A 17,356-nucleotide genomic window follows, 5' to 3' on the forward strand; every position below is an offset into this window, starting at 1 on the left:
ATTATCGAGCAGCGTCGTGCAACGAAATGCAAGCGCGGCGGTCACCTGATGCCTCGGAGCTTGGCGCGGTTGTCGTGTCTGTCGATGATGTTGTGCAAGATCTCCAGCACCAGTTGCCGCAGCTCGCCGTCCTCCATCAGCGAGATGGACAAAAGCGGGTCAAGGAAGGGGGACGGCAGCGCGCCCGTCATCGACTTGGACTTGAAACCCGATGTCACCTGCCGGCGACAAACGCCAACTTGTGTCACGCAAACCAATGCCCACTAGAACAAACTAAGGCCTGCCCAGTTTTTTTATTGAAGACATCATCGAATACAGCCAGCACAAGCCTACGTTGTTTTGCGTTGTTTTCAGCTTCAGCACTAGATGGAGCTAGTCACTTAAACAGTAGTTGAAACTACAACCAGAGAGAACCAGATGGACATGTGCATCACAGTGAGCGAAACAGGTGGAGCCTCAAGTGGCGACAATTTGAGAGGCGAAAAAGTAATGAAAGTGAAATCGATTGCCTGCCTGTGTGACTTGGGGTACAACACAGTTCACTTTCGTGGTTTAATTTTTACCTACAAATTTTTATAAACAGCTAGTCCCCGGTTTACGAACGACCTCCGTTTCTGCGCTGGCGATGTAACCCGGATTTCTGCGTGAGTCGGAATTAACCCTTACCTCAAAACACCCTCTAAATAAAAAATTAAAAAACATGATACGTCATTGTACTGTCCTCGCCAAGACGTTCGAGCTGCGTCTCTAAAGGGGGCCGCGCTTAGATACGGACATTACAATACGCAATGAATAGGTTGCCGCTGAACCCTTCACACTAGGCTGCCGCTGGTTTAAAGCGTCCTTAAAAAAAAAAAATAATAAATCATTTGCAAGATGTGGCGGCTTTATTTTGGTGTGGCGGTGCGCCACAATCTTTTATGTGTAGGTGAAACCCTGGGGTTATAAACAGCTGTAGCCTCTGGATGCTTCAAAAGCAACAAATGTGAACGCAGGCTGTCACCCCTTCACTCGGCTGCTTCCTCATGTGTGCCTTGTGCGGGGTGGGCGGGTGTGTAAACCCTTCACACTAGGCTGCCGCTAGTTTGAAACGGCCTTAAAAAAAAAAAAATCTCATTTGCAAGATGTGGCGGCTTTTATTTTGGTGTGGCGGTGCGCCACAATCTTTTATATGTAGGGGAAACCCTGGGGTTATAAACAGCCGTAGCCTCTGGATGCTTCACAAGCAACAAATGTGCGCGCAGGCTGTCACCTCTTCACTCGGTTGCTTTCTCATGTGTGCGTGTGCCTTGTGTGGGGTGGGCGGGTGTGTAAATGCGCTCGCGTGCGAAAGTACAACCTTGCTCTTTGCTTCCTGGCCCAAAATAAAAGCATACACCACAAAAACAAAAGTCAACATTAAAAAAATTAAAATAAAATAAAATATACGAGACGCAGGCGCCGTAAAGTCGAAATCGCGCAAATCGGGTTCGTCGTAACCCGGGGACTACTGGTAGTTTCTAGTGAGCACCACATACTATCTGGTGCGCACTAGATGGTTTAAATGTATGTTATTTCTGTCGATGTCCCTTTCAAGGCACCTTACAAACCTGCTTAAATGCAGGATTCTATATAGTGGATTCACCTCTGTTTTTGCAGTCAAAGCCAAAATGAGCCCAAATTTCAGACTTATAAAATGACTAATCCATGCAACCACTAGAGGGTGACATACACAAATCTCTACTTAGATTAGTCTTATGTTGTTGTTACTTCAGCAGACGGCAAAGCAATTCTGCTGCGTGCTGCCAACTACTGGAAGGGAGTAGAAGTGCAGCCACTGAATTGTTTTTTTGTTTTTTTTTTCTCACAAAAACACACATGTAAGGATCGATACAGACTGATTTTTAATCGATACAAGAATTGCGTGACGTAATATAGCAATATATCTCAGGATCGATTTTTTTCAACACCCCTAGTTTCTACTCACCATAATGAGGGAGCTGAGCAGCATGGTCTGGATCCTTTTGGTTCCCTGATGCCTGAGGCCGTCAAGCCCACAGGTTCCAGGAAGCGAGAGACACAAAACAACAACATCAGCAGCTGTCGTGCCAAATGACTAACATCAATGTTTGTGATTGGCGTGTGTGCGTGCGTGCGTTTGGCGCTTTGGGAAGGGCTCATCTTGTTGTGTAGGGAAGATTAGCAGTGAGCACAGTGGTTGGAATAGTTCCCTCCCTTTGATCAGGGTGAACGGGGAGCGTGTGCTCGTAAACGAATGTTGCCAGGCATTGGCTGCCACTGACAGCCATAGATGTCTAATCCGTTGGAAGTGGGAGGGAGACAACCTCCCACTTCCAGCGGATTGGACGTATACAAGTGCTAAACCCATTCAAAGACTTTTAATCCGGAGCCCCTCACCCAATCTTGACGGTGTCCAACGCGTGGCAGGGGGTCCCGTAGACTGGCACCTTGCCCATGATAAACATCATCACCTCAGCTCTCTGGTAGTCAGGCAGGTTTCCCCCAAAGAATCCTGGCGCAAATAGAAACATATTAATGTGCATGTGACACGAAAAAGCATGTTTATTTCATTATACACGTAGTATTTTATGCTCCTGAATGATATGGACCGCTTGGATGTGTGTGGAAGCGATCGCTATATTTATTTAGTTTTTTGAATCCCGAGCCATGAAAATGAGTGACTTCCGGCTTCGGTCTTGCATTGAGGAGGAGGGCGGTGAGACGTGTACGGACGAAGGCGTCCTCTTCACTATACAGCCGTACTGTTGTGTATGAGGACTAAGGATTCAGCTGATTTTGCGGATTAATACGTTTATTTTTCGCATCACGCCAGCCAGACAGCTGCACAAAAATCTTACTGTATGAGGGACAGGCGTGTGCGCCTTTTGGGATTTTCAAAAGGTTCCCATTCACCGTGGATATTAGCCAAAACAAGCCCGACTACAGTGGGACCGTTGGACTTACGAGGAAGTGAGTAAACATCTTGTTTTGTATTATGTCAAATACGAATACAGCGATTACAAAGTAAACTCTACAAACTTTCTTTAAATAAAGGACTACTTACGTTTGATCACTGATAGGCATGTAAAAAGCTCTCCTCATGCACATTAGCTGCATGTTAGCAGCAGCTGCAACAACTGCAGCCGCTCTCCTCCGGGGAACGAGCTGTACATTGCTCTCCGCCGGGCGGTTTGCCGATCCGCAAAGACAATCGCCACCCCAGTCGTCTTGTCAAATAATCCGGGCTAGTTATGTGTGATTTTCCGCTTCGAAGACTTTGAAACATCACTCGGTTCGGGTTAGCATGTCGGCTAGCTGTCACGCCTCTTGGTTTGTTTACATTCTCCGAAGTCGGGAAAGGGAAATGACATATGTCCGATTTAGGTGTCATAAAATATCGTTCGTGAGGTGCGACAGTAAAGGTGAAGTCGACAGTTTTGACCATTATGGAGTAATTTTGCCATGTCGTCCTGAATAAGTGCATTTTTATGATTTCATATTCCATTTAGCACAAGACTTATTTGTCATGACCATGCCATTTATTTAGCAATTGGGGAAAATAGTTGGATAAAAAGAATATCCTGTAAAAATATTGAAGAGACAGAAACAATGATATTTTGCAGCTCTCTTCGTCTCATTTTCCTCGTTGTGAATAGTTCCCCCTCGACGGGCTGACTGGTCCTTTTCAAGCCATTTATTGAGCTATTGGGGAAAAATACTTGGATAAAAAGAATACCCTGTAAAAATATTGGAGAGACTGAAACAATGACATTTTGCGGCTCTCTTCGTCGCGTTTTCCTCGTTCTGAATCATTCCCCCTCAATGGGCTGAATAGTAAAACCGATGAGCCCAGTCTCCGCTGACGTCATCCACCTGTTGGGGACGCTAGAGCCCTATAATGGTAGGCGTGGCTAACCGGCAGATTAAAAGACTAATTTCTCGTCATCTGCGCTTTGCTAAATTGTTGCATATAGTCGAATCGTCTCAAAATATGATTCTAATTCACATAATAATGCTATTTAAGACTTTTTTTTCTCCTGTCGTATGCTCTTTATTAACGCTCAACACAAACTGGAATGGAGCCCGGCAGCGTGCGTACCAACGGTCCGAATGATGGCGTTTTGCACGATGCGCTCGTCGCTCTCCTTGGCGCGGCCCGATGAAGCGCTGCAGGCCGAGTTCCTGCGCGAACTCTCGCCCAGTTCTAGGTCCACGCTCATCCTCAAGTGCTTGAGCAGCGTGTCGAACACCTCCAGCACCGTGGGACCTAGAGGGAGAAGGCGAAATGGGTCAGACGTGCCGGGTCGGCGTCGTGTCGTTAGGCTACCACTTCACCAGTGTTGCACGTTACTAATATCGGTACTGATAGGCAGTGTTGTTAATAACGCCGTTTATAGTAATTAATTTGATTGCTGACCACTGACAAAAAAACTGTTAAACTGTAACGCCGTTATTAACAACATTGCATACCACACGGCTAGGTGTTGGAATTATTACTGGGAGGCAAAAAAAAAACGGGTATCAGTGCAACACTACACATCACGCCACCCAACTACACCAGGACAGGCTGAGTCAGGGCTGGGCAGAATTGTCACGAATCACCAGCTCATTCTTTACAAACAACAAAAAAGCAAAGTCTTCCGAAAAATTGGCCCGAACAGCGATAGATGTCCAATCCAGTGTTTTTGGCAGCCATTTTAATATTCCAATACTTATTAGTGGCGGAAAACACAGACAAGACTGAAAAAGCAGTTTCTGCTCTTGCAACCCTCTATAAAATAAACTGCTGTATTTTACACCAAAAGAACTGTTGTGTTTGATAGAACAATATGTTTATATGCTGCCATAGCAGATTCATGGCCCATTAAGCCTCCGAAGTATCTTTAATTTGTCCCTTTTACCCTGAAAACCCCCGTTTACAGACATCGCGCAACCGCTTTTGTTTCAACCCAGCCATAAAAAGAAGGTAATTAATTATTTTTATTATTCAAAATGTCTGTCATTCATGGCTTACAATCATTATTTGATGTCCAATATTTCACTAAAAAAAAAAAAAAAAAAAAAAGACTTAAAAAAATTCTTCACTCGCATATTTTAAACTTTCAAATTATGTCAGAATGAAAAAACTGGTGTCTGTAAAAAAGTCACGTATATTTGCCTCATAACTATCGCCTAATTGTATTTTTTTCTTACTTTCGCATTTTCCTCGATATGTTATATGATAAATAATCGATCCAAACAAAGAATTTTTTTTTTTTTTTAACTTTTGAAAGGGAAATATATGAAAAAGAACATCTTGATCACTCCTTGATGTCTGCGATTTCTGCATCGCGACCCTTGTTATATTACCATGTTTCACCCATAAAATTCCCCAAAAATCCAGCTGTGGCCATTCACAGTTGTGTCTTGACACTCAGTGATACATGCTACATGGAGTTTTTGGATCGAAACAAGGTAAGTATGCGATAATAATTCGTTAACGTCACAGCGTCTGTAATTCTGCTCTCGCATGCTCTCACCTCCAGATAGGGTTTTGCTGTTTGAACATTTTTATTTTATTTTTTAAATGCCCACCTGTTCAAAATTTTTCTTACCCCAGAAAATTGAGATTTTAAGCTTTCCAATGATGTATCACACATGCATATCGGACAATTTTGAAATTTGGCAAAATTGTGGGCCTCAGAGCGGAACTTTAAGTCACCTGAGTGTTTTCCGCCTAGTCTTAGTCGTATTTTAGTCATTTTAAAATGGGTTAGTCTTTCGTCTAGTTTTAGTCTACAAAAAGTCAAGAAGTTTTAGTCTTTTAAAGAAAAAAAAAAATCAACAATTTCGAATGAACAACATTGTTCATAAGTAATATTACACAGCACGTTTTGAAAAATGTATGAGAACTAGGGCTGTCAAAATTATCGCGTTAACGGGTGGTAATTTTTTTTTTTTTTGATTAATCACGTTAAAATATTTGACGCAATTAACGCACATGCCCCGCTCAAACAGATTAAAATGACAGCACAGTGCAATGCCAACTTGTTACTTGTGTTTTTTGGAGTTTTGTCGCCCTCTGCTGGCGCTTGGGTGCGACTGATTTTATGGGCTTAAGCACCCATGAGCATTGTGTTATCATTGACATCAACAATGGCGGGCTACAAATTCATTTTTTGATTGAAAATTTTACAAATTTTATTAAAACGAAAACATGAAGAGGGGTTTTAATATAAAATTTCTATAACTTGTACTAACATTTATCTTTTAGGAACTACAAGTCTTTCTATCCATGGATCGCTTTAACAGAATGTTAATAATGTTAGTGCCATCTTGTTCATTTATTGTTACAATAAACAAATACAGTACTTATGTACCGTATGTTGAATGTATACATCCATCTTGTGTCTTGTATCTTTCCATTCCAACAATAATTTACAGAAAAATATGGCATATTTTATAGATGGTTTGAATTGCGATTAATTACGATTAATTTTAAAGTTGTAATTAACCCAATTAAAAAATTTAATCGTTTGACAGCCCTAATGTGAACTTTTAAAATCAAAACCAGGTTCATACCAGCACTGAATCAGTAGCAGCTTTGTCTCAACTAGTATCATAAAAAACAACAGGTGAACTGTAGTGCTGCAACGATTAATGGATTAAGTCGAGTAATTACATTAGAAAAAAAGCTTCGAATCAAATTTTGCTGCTTGGAGGATTTGTGTGATTAGTGACGTTTTAGTCGTTTTGAAAGTGTTGCATTTAGTTTGATTAATTTGGGTGGATACACTGCCCTCTAATGGGAACAGTGAAAATGCCATCCCATGTTTCACATCGCTGAATCCAACTGCTCCCTGTTAAGACACGTTTTTAGCGCTTCGTCATCACGAAAATTATGCTCGTCAACGAAATGTTTTCAATACCCTCAACGAAAACAACAATAATCCAATTCATCAGAACTGGGAGGAGGTGCTTCAAACAGATTTGGACATGTATCGCCGTCAACGGCAGCCATATTGATGCCATCGAAACTTGAATTGACTAGCAAGCCATTCTTTGCCCATCCCTGTTCATCTACTCTAAATCCAGCTCATGTTGGATACCGTACCCAGCCACATGTTGGGAGGCGTGGCTGGTTCGCTGTCCACTGCGTCACCTGGTTTGCACTCTTGAATGGTTCCTGGTTTCCCAAATATGCAGTCATTGAAACATACACACACACACGCAAGACCATGGCATGCTGGGAAGTGGTGTCGCGAGTAGGGGTGGGAACCTTCAGGTACCTCATGATACGTTATGCGATACAAGGCGAACGATCTCGCGAGATAGCAATGCAACTAAGCCTGTCGCAATATGCAATCATTCCATTTATCGCACGGTAAATGAAAATGAAGGCGGTAATTTTCCGTAGGGCTGCAGCTATCGAATATTTTAGTAATCGAGTAATCGACTGAAAATTCCATCGATTAATCGAGTAATCGGATAAAACAAATATATTTTTAGGTGAAGAGCAATTATAGATATACATGAGAAAACAAAACATTTTATCATTTTCAGTCAATCAATGTCTTTATTTTTGATGTATATTGTTTAGAACAGCCAACAATTGCATCTCAAATGTAACTAGAATTAAAAAAATTTAAAAAAAAAGACAAATTCACTGCTTTCACTCAAAAAACCTTTAGATTAATATATATATATATATATATATATATATATATATATATATATATATATACACACACACACCTAAAAATGCCTTTACGCTTGATAACACACATCACTTAAAAGTTAGGATTTTTCCCCACGTGTTTCAATTGAATTTCTATTTGTGTCAAGCCATTTTTAAGTTCTAGTTAAGTTTTAAGTTAGTCTAAACTAAGTCCTTATAGGATTTTGAGTTTTTGCACTGTTCAAAATAAATGTATGATACAGGCTGTATTGGAGCACATTAGGGACTAGTGCTACTTGGTGTTTTATCCAGCAATGACTACTGAGCTAAAATTGATAGTTAGCATTATTGAGTTTTTATTTGACACCCTCATCACTCTACAACGCTATGTTATGTTAAAGCATTTATGTAAGACACGTTAGCCACGCATCGAAAGTGGTCTTAATTAATTGAAACCTAGCCCTCCGCAGGGCTAACGTAAGATGAGCTAGTAGTGACAGTAATGTTAATCTTATATATTAGCGCTTAGCGCTCTTTATTAGCGCTTGGCGCTCTACTGCTTTAAGATGGCGGCTGTTTGCTAACGCTGCCCAGACGCGGCCTAGTCTGTCATTTTGCATCTAGTTCAACATACATGTGATCTCTATGAGACTCCTCAGACCCTAGCTGCAACTAACGTAGCATGTGCGGGCTAGTATTTAGCAACGTCGGCGTCGTTTGTAGCGGTTGTCGGCTGCGGTAAGTTTTTTTTTTTTTTTGCTTCTTCCTCTACGCACGTGACATCAGCGCGTTGTCCCGCATTAAAAGTAGTCCGAGCAAAACGTGATGCTTACAGCTGTCAAAATAAACGATTACTCGAGGTGAATAAAATTACTCGGATCAGTTTTTAAACTCGAGTTACTCGAGTTGCTCGAGTATTCGTTTCAGCTCTAATTTTCCGGCTGCTATTTATCGCCTCACACGTGCGTGCGTGCGCGCAGCAGATGCGCGGCGGACGTGCTGTTAAAAGTTCGGCTTCCTTGTTATCAACAGCGCAATATGCCGTGATGAGGATTTTATTGACTTCTGGGTATGTTCGTTTTACACATTTGAACCTCGCCTAAGGCTACGTTCATACTACAGGTCTTAATGCATAAATCCGATTTTTACGTGTTGTTCCGACTCGAGTGGGGGATTAACTTGACGGTCTGAATGTGACAAGTCGCTAAGAACTGGACATTTTCAAATCCGATCTAGGTCACTTTCATATGTGGTCTAAATCCGATCTGGGCCACATTTTTCCAGAATGTGGCTGGCGGACTGAACTTTCAAGTCTCCCGAATCGGAATTCATGCAGCAATGACATCAGCAAAGCGAAAGCGGCAGGTTTTACAGGAGAGACGTACCTGTGCATTAGCTTCTAGCTTGAACTCCGCTTTTATGCACGAAGCGGGCTTGAACACGGTCATAAAAAAATAAAATAAATGAAGAAAAGGATAAGCCTGCCAATTTTCGATTTTAACTCTATGCGCCGAATGAGCCATTTTTCAGTATTGCTTACATGTCCGAGACGGGGCAAATTGACACACCCACGTCATGTCACGCACACAAGTCACGGCTTATGTGCGTGCATATATGCGTTCTATCAGTCCATATAAACCTTGAATAAAGGAGTCAACGGGGATTATTAATGTCTGTTATTGGTGTCATCATTTTGGAAATCAAAATATGATCACCCTGGAATGACATACTGCTAGCATGTGTAATTTGTTTTGATGCTTCTGCGCATGCAGTCACTTTGCTGAGCGCATCTTGGACTGCGAATTAGTGCGTATGCGTGATACTTGAACAGGCTCCATGGACAAAGGCAGTCTGAACAAGCACGCCCAAAAAACAGACATGACAAAAAAATCGGATTTGTGCATTAAGACCTGCAGTATGAACCTAGAATTTTTGTTACTGCTACTTAATTAATCTATTTTTCTCTGTTGTGGTTGAAGTGCAGTTGTTTGTGTTACTACAATTTTATACCTCTGTGCCCAAATACTTAAGTTATTGAAATGCAATTTTATCTTTCCTTGAAAAAGACATTTTATTTATTCTGCGTTTCTGTGCGGTATTGATATTGTTGTCTTTTACTTAAAAGAGGCATGGTCTATTGTTTTTAGTTGGGATTTCTTAAAGAGTAAACGTTTATTGCGTTTAAATGGGTGTACTTAATATTACTTATTATTATTTATACTGTATTCTTACTGTGTTATTGTAAATTGGTTAAAAAAAAGAAAAAATGGGGGGGGGGGGGGGGCACAATAATATCGCATATTGCAATAATTTATGAGAGAATTTATCGCCCACTAAAAATTTGTTATCGCAACAGGCCTAGATGCAACCATTATCAATACATGTGTAAGGAAACCTATGATATGATATTCTACGATATAAGTAATAAACAGAAGAACAAGCTATTTATCATCCTTCTCCTGTGAGTTTATCACTAATAGATGTCCAATGGGTAATAAACCCATATGACTCGTAATAAACTCCGAGTTTATCACAAAATGCACCAACCAACCATTGTGTAGATCCCTAGTAGAGGTTCATCAGAAGTAGGAGGGTGGCAGCGAATGACCATTCGTTCATTCTCTGCCACCCTCCCACTTCAGAAGGATTGGACATTTACTGGTGAAACTCGTATGACTCATAATAAACTCATATGACTCATAATAAACTCCGAGTTTATGACAAAATGCACCCACTAACCAATGAACAGATCCATAGTAAACATCCAATCCTTTTGAAGTGGGAGGGTGGCAGCGAATGAACATTCGTTCATTCGCTGCCACTCTCCCACTTCAGATGGATTGGACGTTTACTGGCGATAAACTCATATGACTCGTAATAAACTCAAGAGTTTATAGCAAAATGCACCAACCAACCATTGAGTAAATCCCTTGTAGATGTCCATCAGAAGTGGTCCCACTTCAGAATTGGAGAATGAAGAATTGGACGTTTACTGGTGCTAAACTCATATGACTCGTAATAAACTCATATGACTCATAATAAACTCCGAGTTTATGACAAAATGCACCCACTAACCAATGAACAGATCCATAGTAAACGTCCACTCCTTTTGGAGTGGGAGGGTGGCAGCGAATGAACAAACATTCATTCGTTGCCACCCTCCCACTTCAAATAGATTGGACATTTACTGGTGATAAACTCATATGACACGTAATAAACTCCGAGTTTATGACAAAATGCACTCACTAACCAATGAATAGATCCATAGTAAACGTCCAATCCTTTTGAAGTGGGAGGGTGGCACCGAATGAATGAACATTCGTTGCCACCCTCCCACTTCAAAAGGATTGGACGTTTACTGGTGATAACCTCATATGACTCATAATAAACTCAGAGTTTATCACTAGATGCACCCTCCCACCAATAAGTAAATCCCTAGTAGACTTTTGGCAGTGAGTTCATTCGCCGTCAACCCTCCCACTTCAAATGGATTTGCCACCTCAGGCAATCAAAAATAATGCCGGATATCGCAACAAGATTTTTTTTCCCCCCGGCGACGGTATTGGTCGAATGCTACGACAACAAGCACTTACCCACGGAGCCTTTGGCAGCGATGGCCACAGTCTCCAGTAGCACCTGCACAATGCCAGCGCGCACCCTGGGGGTGTTTTTGTTGTGGGTATCAAGGTGGCCCAGGACCTGCTGGATGACGTGGTGAGAGTGCTGCGCCTAAAACAATCACGCCACAAGGAAAACGTCATCCGGCAGGACACTGACTGACTTGAGTGACATTTCTAAGTAAGACTAGTAAGGAACGCAATCATAATTATGATATGACGCTGTCATGAGCATTAATGAATGCTTATGACGAATGTCATTAAGTGTCATTTGGCAAATTATGTCACTTTTGAATGGATGTAAAAGAAGTTGTCTGGACCACCATGAAGCTTCGCAGCCAATTGGCCGCAAAGCTTTACTGCTTCAAGAAGCTTCATTTGACCATTACTGCTCCCTTTGGGAGAAAGTCAACCTCTGCTGCCAACTGCTGTCAACACTGTTCTTATCCAACATGCCTCCTAGCACGCATTGCAGCACTACAGATGTAAAAAATCAATCAAAATTACGTTCTGTGCTAATTATTTCTTCAGTTACTGTTCCAGTTGTTTCATTAATTGCTAGTTATGGAATTTGGTAACACTTTATTTGATAGTGGCACCATAAAACTGTCATTAGACAATCATAATTATGACATGACACTGTCATGAGCATTAATGAATGCTTATCACAGATGTCATTTAGTGTTATTCGGTAAATTATCTCACTTTTGAATGGATATAAAAGATCCGTGTTGGACATAAATTTAGTTACATAATTTGCCGGATGATACTTAATAACCTTTGCTATAAGCATTCATTAAGGCCCATGATGGTGTAATATCATAATTATGACAGTCTTACGACGACACTGTTAAATAAAGTGCAACCTATTAACCCAAATAAATCAACAAATAAGCCGCACTGGACTATAAGACGCCAGATTCAAAATTAGGGAAAAAGCAGCGGCTTATAGTCTGAAAATTACAGTACTCGCGGGGCCCTCCACGTTTTCGCAGGCCCTCCGAGACGATTGTCCAATTTGTGGGGCAGGGGCAGTGAGAGTGGAAAATTTCCTGCAGGTCCTGCAGGGTGGGATTTGAGATCATTTAACACTTAAACACTATCTTCTGCTCATCTTCTTACCTTTGTGTTTGACTCTTCCCTCACCCAACCACACCCTTTAGGCCTGCAAACCTTTTCTGATTCACGGTACATTTTTGCATTGGAAAAAATCTCAAACCACAAACCAAAAATGTTCAAAATTACTTTCTATACAGTTTATTTAATTTTTTGTGAAACCTGAGCCTGTTTAGATGAACACAAAGCTGATATCCTAGCAGGAATGTTCTTCAACAGCTCTCAGGCTTTCTCTGCTTTTATTTTATTTTTTTGTAGCAGTTAGGCTTGAAAAGCTCAGAGTTATCAGACAAGGAGACTTTAGCAACGTCTTTAACCGCATCAGGACTGAGCAGCTCGCTGACAATAGCTTTGCAGATAGGCAGTATAAATGTCCCTACCATAATGTGGGACTTTTTGGATTCAGCAAAAAAAGTTCAGCAACAAGCTAACTGGTTTTCAGGGCTTTCTCATTTACCTTTGTAGTTTTTCTAAAAAAAAAAAAAAAAAAAAAGCTGCCCGTTTCTCTGTTTTCACTAAGGCGAACAAAATAGTCCATAGTTTGAAGCAACGGGGTCTTTCGTTTGGATGTGACGTTTAAGCTTGCTTGGCACCATGGCGCAGTTGGATAGCTGCTCGTGTCGCGTTCAAGAACTGCTCGGATTTCTAGCCATCAGCCACCTTGCTGTCCTCGACAATGTGTTGGAATAAAACACAGGGGGACGACTAACGGTCAGCTCATATGGATAAAATGGATACTTTTGTGTATAACGACACTTGACGAGTCTAATGAAATGATGTACAGAAGACGTGCTGGGGTCCACGTTGTCGTGGACAGCAAGGTGGCTGATGGCTAAAAATCCGAGCAGTTTTTGTCATGTCATATGAGCAATACCTCGCTCATCTGCACACGACCGAGAAATTTCTACCTAATCTTTCCTTCATATTGCAACCCCGCCCGAAGACGTTAAAAAAAAAAAAAAAAAAACGTGACAATCTCTCACAGCTGCAACTCCCTCATACATTACTACCCACTAGCACCCCCTGTGTCACTGGCAGGCAATGAGTTAACAGTGTGGGCCGTCAACGCCTAAGTTTGTTGGTGTTTGCAGGTGAAGCTAACCTGGATTGAGTACATGATGATCCTGAAGCAGGAGACTGCAAATTCATTGGGCTCCCACAAGTGATGGTTGTCCAGGTGCCTGGGGACACAAAGGGAACGTTGGCGAGTGGCCTAAACGGACGAGCTCCTTGAAGCAGCGCGCGAGGTCACGGGCGACAGATGGAAGAGGACAGATCCGCACGGCGACCCCGTCCCCGCCGTAGGCCGGCGCGTCTGCCGAGCGCAGCTGCCGCTCGCATCCCGACCGGAAAAGCGAGCGCCTCCTCGGCCCAGACGGCAGCTGCCTCGACGCCTTCCGCTCCCCACGGCCTGCTGGTGTTATGCGGCGGTCGTTACCTGTCAATCATCCGGAAGGGCGGACACGCACCCCTATATTCACAACCAGCTGCTAAATGAGAAATGAGCTTTCTTTTCAAAAGCCCTATATATAGCGGCAAAACGAAATCAAACGTTCTATGGAAATTTTACATGTCCATCATCATTATTGCCATAAATAGACCTGTTCCTTCAATGCATATTACAGCCAACAGATGGCGCCAAATTTGCGTTGATTAAAGGGATTCTATCTGCAATACTAGTACCACCAATCGGCCTCAATTTGTCCCTATCGTTAATCAATAGTTAGCTAATAGGCCAACAGTACGTGAGAAATGCAAGCAAGGCAATTGAAATTAGCAACACATATAATGCATACAGAACACAGACAACACAATTCGATAACCTCTGCTAAGTTTGCCCCCCGAACGTAATTCGTTTGTCCAGGGAAAAAAATTGTTGTGCTGCTATTGTTTTTGAGATATTAGGTGTCAATCGTTTGTGCAGTGTGATATTTGATAGACATCTTAGCCCACAAAAAGTCTCCATCTGTGAAGCAACACTGGAAGTCTTACATACATAGTACACACGGACAGCTCCACTGCATCAACTTTTAGAGCCTGGAGGGGGGGGGGGAAAGCGCAGCCTCCATTTTAGGAAGGGAAAGAGGATCTTCAGTCAAGCTGCAGTTTAACGTGACGTCAATGTGAACCCCCCTCCAATCTCTTCTCCTCTCCCCAAGATGAACCCCAGCGCTTCTATATATAGCGACAATCCCTCCTCCCGAGGGAACACATGAAGCCTGGCCAGTGACACCAGAAAAGAGAAACAAGAGAGATGCTGCGCAGTCATTAAAAAAAACCTCAAAGGCGCTCAACATTGCCAATGTCACCGCGGGGCCGCCCGCGCCTCCCACGCTTCATTAGGTTGACCGCCGGAGAGCAAGAGACCCCCTCGGAACCCCCCGCCTCCTGGGGAGTTGACCTTGAGACTCAGTGAGTTCATCTCATGGCTCTAATTGAGACTTCCTCGCTCCTCTTTTCCATACTAGCCCCTCCCACCAGAAATTCCTTCAACGAGACAGTGATATTGACAGAGGAGCTAGGCAGGAGGTGGATCATAGCCATAGGTTTATAGAAATGAGACAATCTTTCCTTGATGATGTCATCTAATGCAGGGGTCCCCAACCGTTTTTGCACCACGGACCGGTGTTATGTGGGTCTTTTTTTTCACGGACCGGTGTTCTGACAAATTTTGCAACCCATCAAAAATTGCAACGATGCGGTTCTGCACATGCGCGTTACGTTAAATATAGCCGCAAAATGCGCAAATGCAGCGATTCCAAAGTAAACACAACAAACTTTCTTGAAAGAAAGGAATATTAACTTCGTTTGATCATGGAAGGACTTGTAGAAAAGGTCTCCTCAGATACATCCTTCCATGTAAGCTGCACACAACAACTGCACACTGCTCTCACCATTAACGACTTCGCATTGTTGTTAAACATTAATTAAGAAGCCCGCTTCACAAAGATACAATGTTGGAAATTGTAGCAAGGTTTTCAATGCTCTTGTAGCGATGTCAGGATATTCCACAATGACTTTAATCCAGAACCTCGGTAGAGTTGTCTCAAATGTACGTTTAATAAGCTCGCCGTCATTTGCGATCTCTACAAGTTGATCTTCCTTTTGCACAGACATGCTCGAATCACTCGGTTTATTCACAAACGAGTCACGAATCCACTCCTTCGCCGTTCGTGGGTCTTCGAGGTTGTAGCCCGTCAGGTGCCCTTTTCGCCGTAAAAATATCTCCAAAAAAGTATGTTTTCCAGTCATCTTAGCTCGTGTGGGGGCTAATTATTTCTGGGAACAAATGTGCTATGCCCGCGGCCTAGCAATACGTTATTATCAAGGACAAGCGCACAATGATATATTATATACACAAACAAGATGTACTACTAGCTGTCCAATCAACGGATTTCAATGACGACATTCTAATCTATCCCGTAGTATTATATCTAGAGTAGACAGGGATATTGGTGTGTTAAGCAGGGGCACAGGGTTAATTCAGCCAGAATGCGGTCGTTATTAAATCATTATTTTTATGCAGCCCGGTAGCAAATGCGTCACGGACCGGTACCGGTCCGCAGCCCGGCAGATGGGGACCCCTGATCTAATGGACATCTAATGGCCATTAAAATCTTTGGTCGGAAAACTAGTGTCCAGTGGTGGATCAAGTACCGGAATTTTCGGACTACAGGGCGCACCTGACTATAAGCCACCACCTACCAAATTTGACATAAAAACGACATTTGTTCATAGATAAGATGCACTGGAATGTAAGCCGCAGCTGTCCCCACTGAATTATGAGATATGTACACCAAAAGATATGAACTGGTAACACTTTACAGTAGGGTTGTTCCGATCATGTTTTTTTGCTCCCGATCCGATCCCGATCGTTTTAGTTTGAGTATCTGCCGATCCCGATATTAACATATAGTACATAAGTACTGTATCTGTTTATTATGACAATAAATCCTCAAGATGGCATTTACATTATTAACATTCTTTCTGTGAGAGGGATCCACGGATAGAAAGACTTGTAATTCTTAAAGGATAAATGTGACTTTGTATATTGTGACTAAATATTGCCATCTAGTGTATTTGTTGAGCTTTCAGTAAATGATACTGTAGGCATGCCCAAATGCATGATGGGAAGTGGAACCATGACTGTGCGTAGTGCTACCAATTGATATATCTTCTCTGCGTTGGGAAATAACATAAGGTGTTAAGAAAAAGATCATATTACCTTGCTTCACCACATTGCTTCCCACATTATTTTTAATCATAGGGAGAGGGATTGTAAGGCTTTAGCTAATTAAAAAAAAGGCTCCAAAGGCTGCCAAAATTCACTCTACTCATTTTACGCTGCCTTTTACCTCTCTATATCGGTAAAACGGCGCCATTACAGATTGAGCGCGACAATGTGTGAGTGGGTTGTGCAGCGCATGCATTAATTGCATTAAATATTTTAACGTGATGCATTTTTTAAAAAATTAACTACCGCCGTTATTGGGATAAATTTGATAACCATATCTTAAGCCTAAACAAAAGACTCTGGATGAGTGTAACATATTTTGTCTGTAAAGTTAAATACAATTAGAAAACGATTTAATTAAAAAAAAAAAAAAATATATATATATATATATATATATATATATATATATATATAAAAAAAGGCATGGCCGATATTTTTTTGCCGATTCGGATACTTTGAAAATGTCGTGATCGGACCTGATCGATTGGGACGCCGATTGATCGGGACATCTCTACTTTACAGTGTTTCCCCAAGGATTTTTTGAAGCTGCGGTGGTGGGCTGCATCGGAGTCGGACTGCCTCAACATGTCGTGCCACGGCGATTTTTTTTGTTTTGTTTGTTCCATTATTTTTTTCCCCCCAATAAGAACCATAACAAAGATAGATTTGAAATATTTTATTAGCTAGGCTAACGTCGTAGCTCTCAGCTACGGTACATGTACGTAAAATGCG

The 17,356-nt window shown here is 41.9% G+C and overlaps 1 protein-coding gene across 6 annotated transcripts in view; it reads right to left on the minus strand.

Annotated features, from left to right (window-relative positions):
* The window catches only part of efr3a (EFR3 homolog A (S. cerevisiae)), a 79,244-nt gene that overhangs the window by 22,414 nt on the left and 39,474 nt on the right, over positions 1-17,356 (minus strand). For 4 of the 6 annotated variants that reach the window (XR_009066992.1, XM_057857866.1, XM_057857865.1 and 1 more), the window contains exons 8-14: positions 13,493-13,571; positions 11,251-11,386; positions 7,094-7,165; positions 4,100-4,267; positions 2,398-2,512; positions 1,967-2,018; positions 46-218 (exon numbers count right to left, since the gene is read on the minus strand). Coding sequence is in view for 5 of the 6 variants with exons in the window: in XM_057857866.1 (XP_057713849.1) it covers positions 46-218; positions 1,967-2,018; positions 2,398-2,512; positions 4,100-4,267; positions 7,094-7,165; positions 11,251-11,386; positions 13,493-13,571 (795 nt within the window). In the remaining variant the exon portion in view is untranslated. The remainder of the gene's footprint in view (positions 1-45; positions 219-1,966; positions 2,019-2,397; positions 2,513-4,099; positions 4,268-7,093; positions 7,166-11,250; positions 11,387-13,492; positions 13,572-17,356) is intronic. The other 2 variants (XM_057857868.1, XM_057857869.1) reach the window with 1 other exon arrangement.

The sequence above is a fragment of the Corythoichthys intestinalis genome, chromosome 14 (assembly GCF_030265065.1).
Source record: "Corythoichthys intestinalis isolate RoL2023-P3 chromosome 14, ASM3026506v1, whole genome shotgun sequence".
NCBI lineage: Eukaryota > Metazoa > Chordata > Actinopteri > Syngnathiformes > Syngnathidae > Corythoichthys > Corythoichthys intestinalis.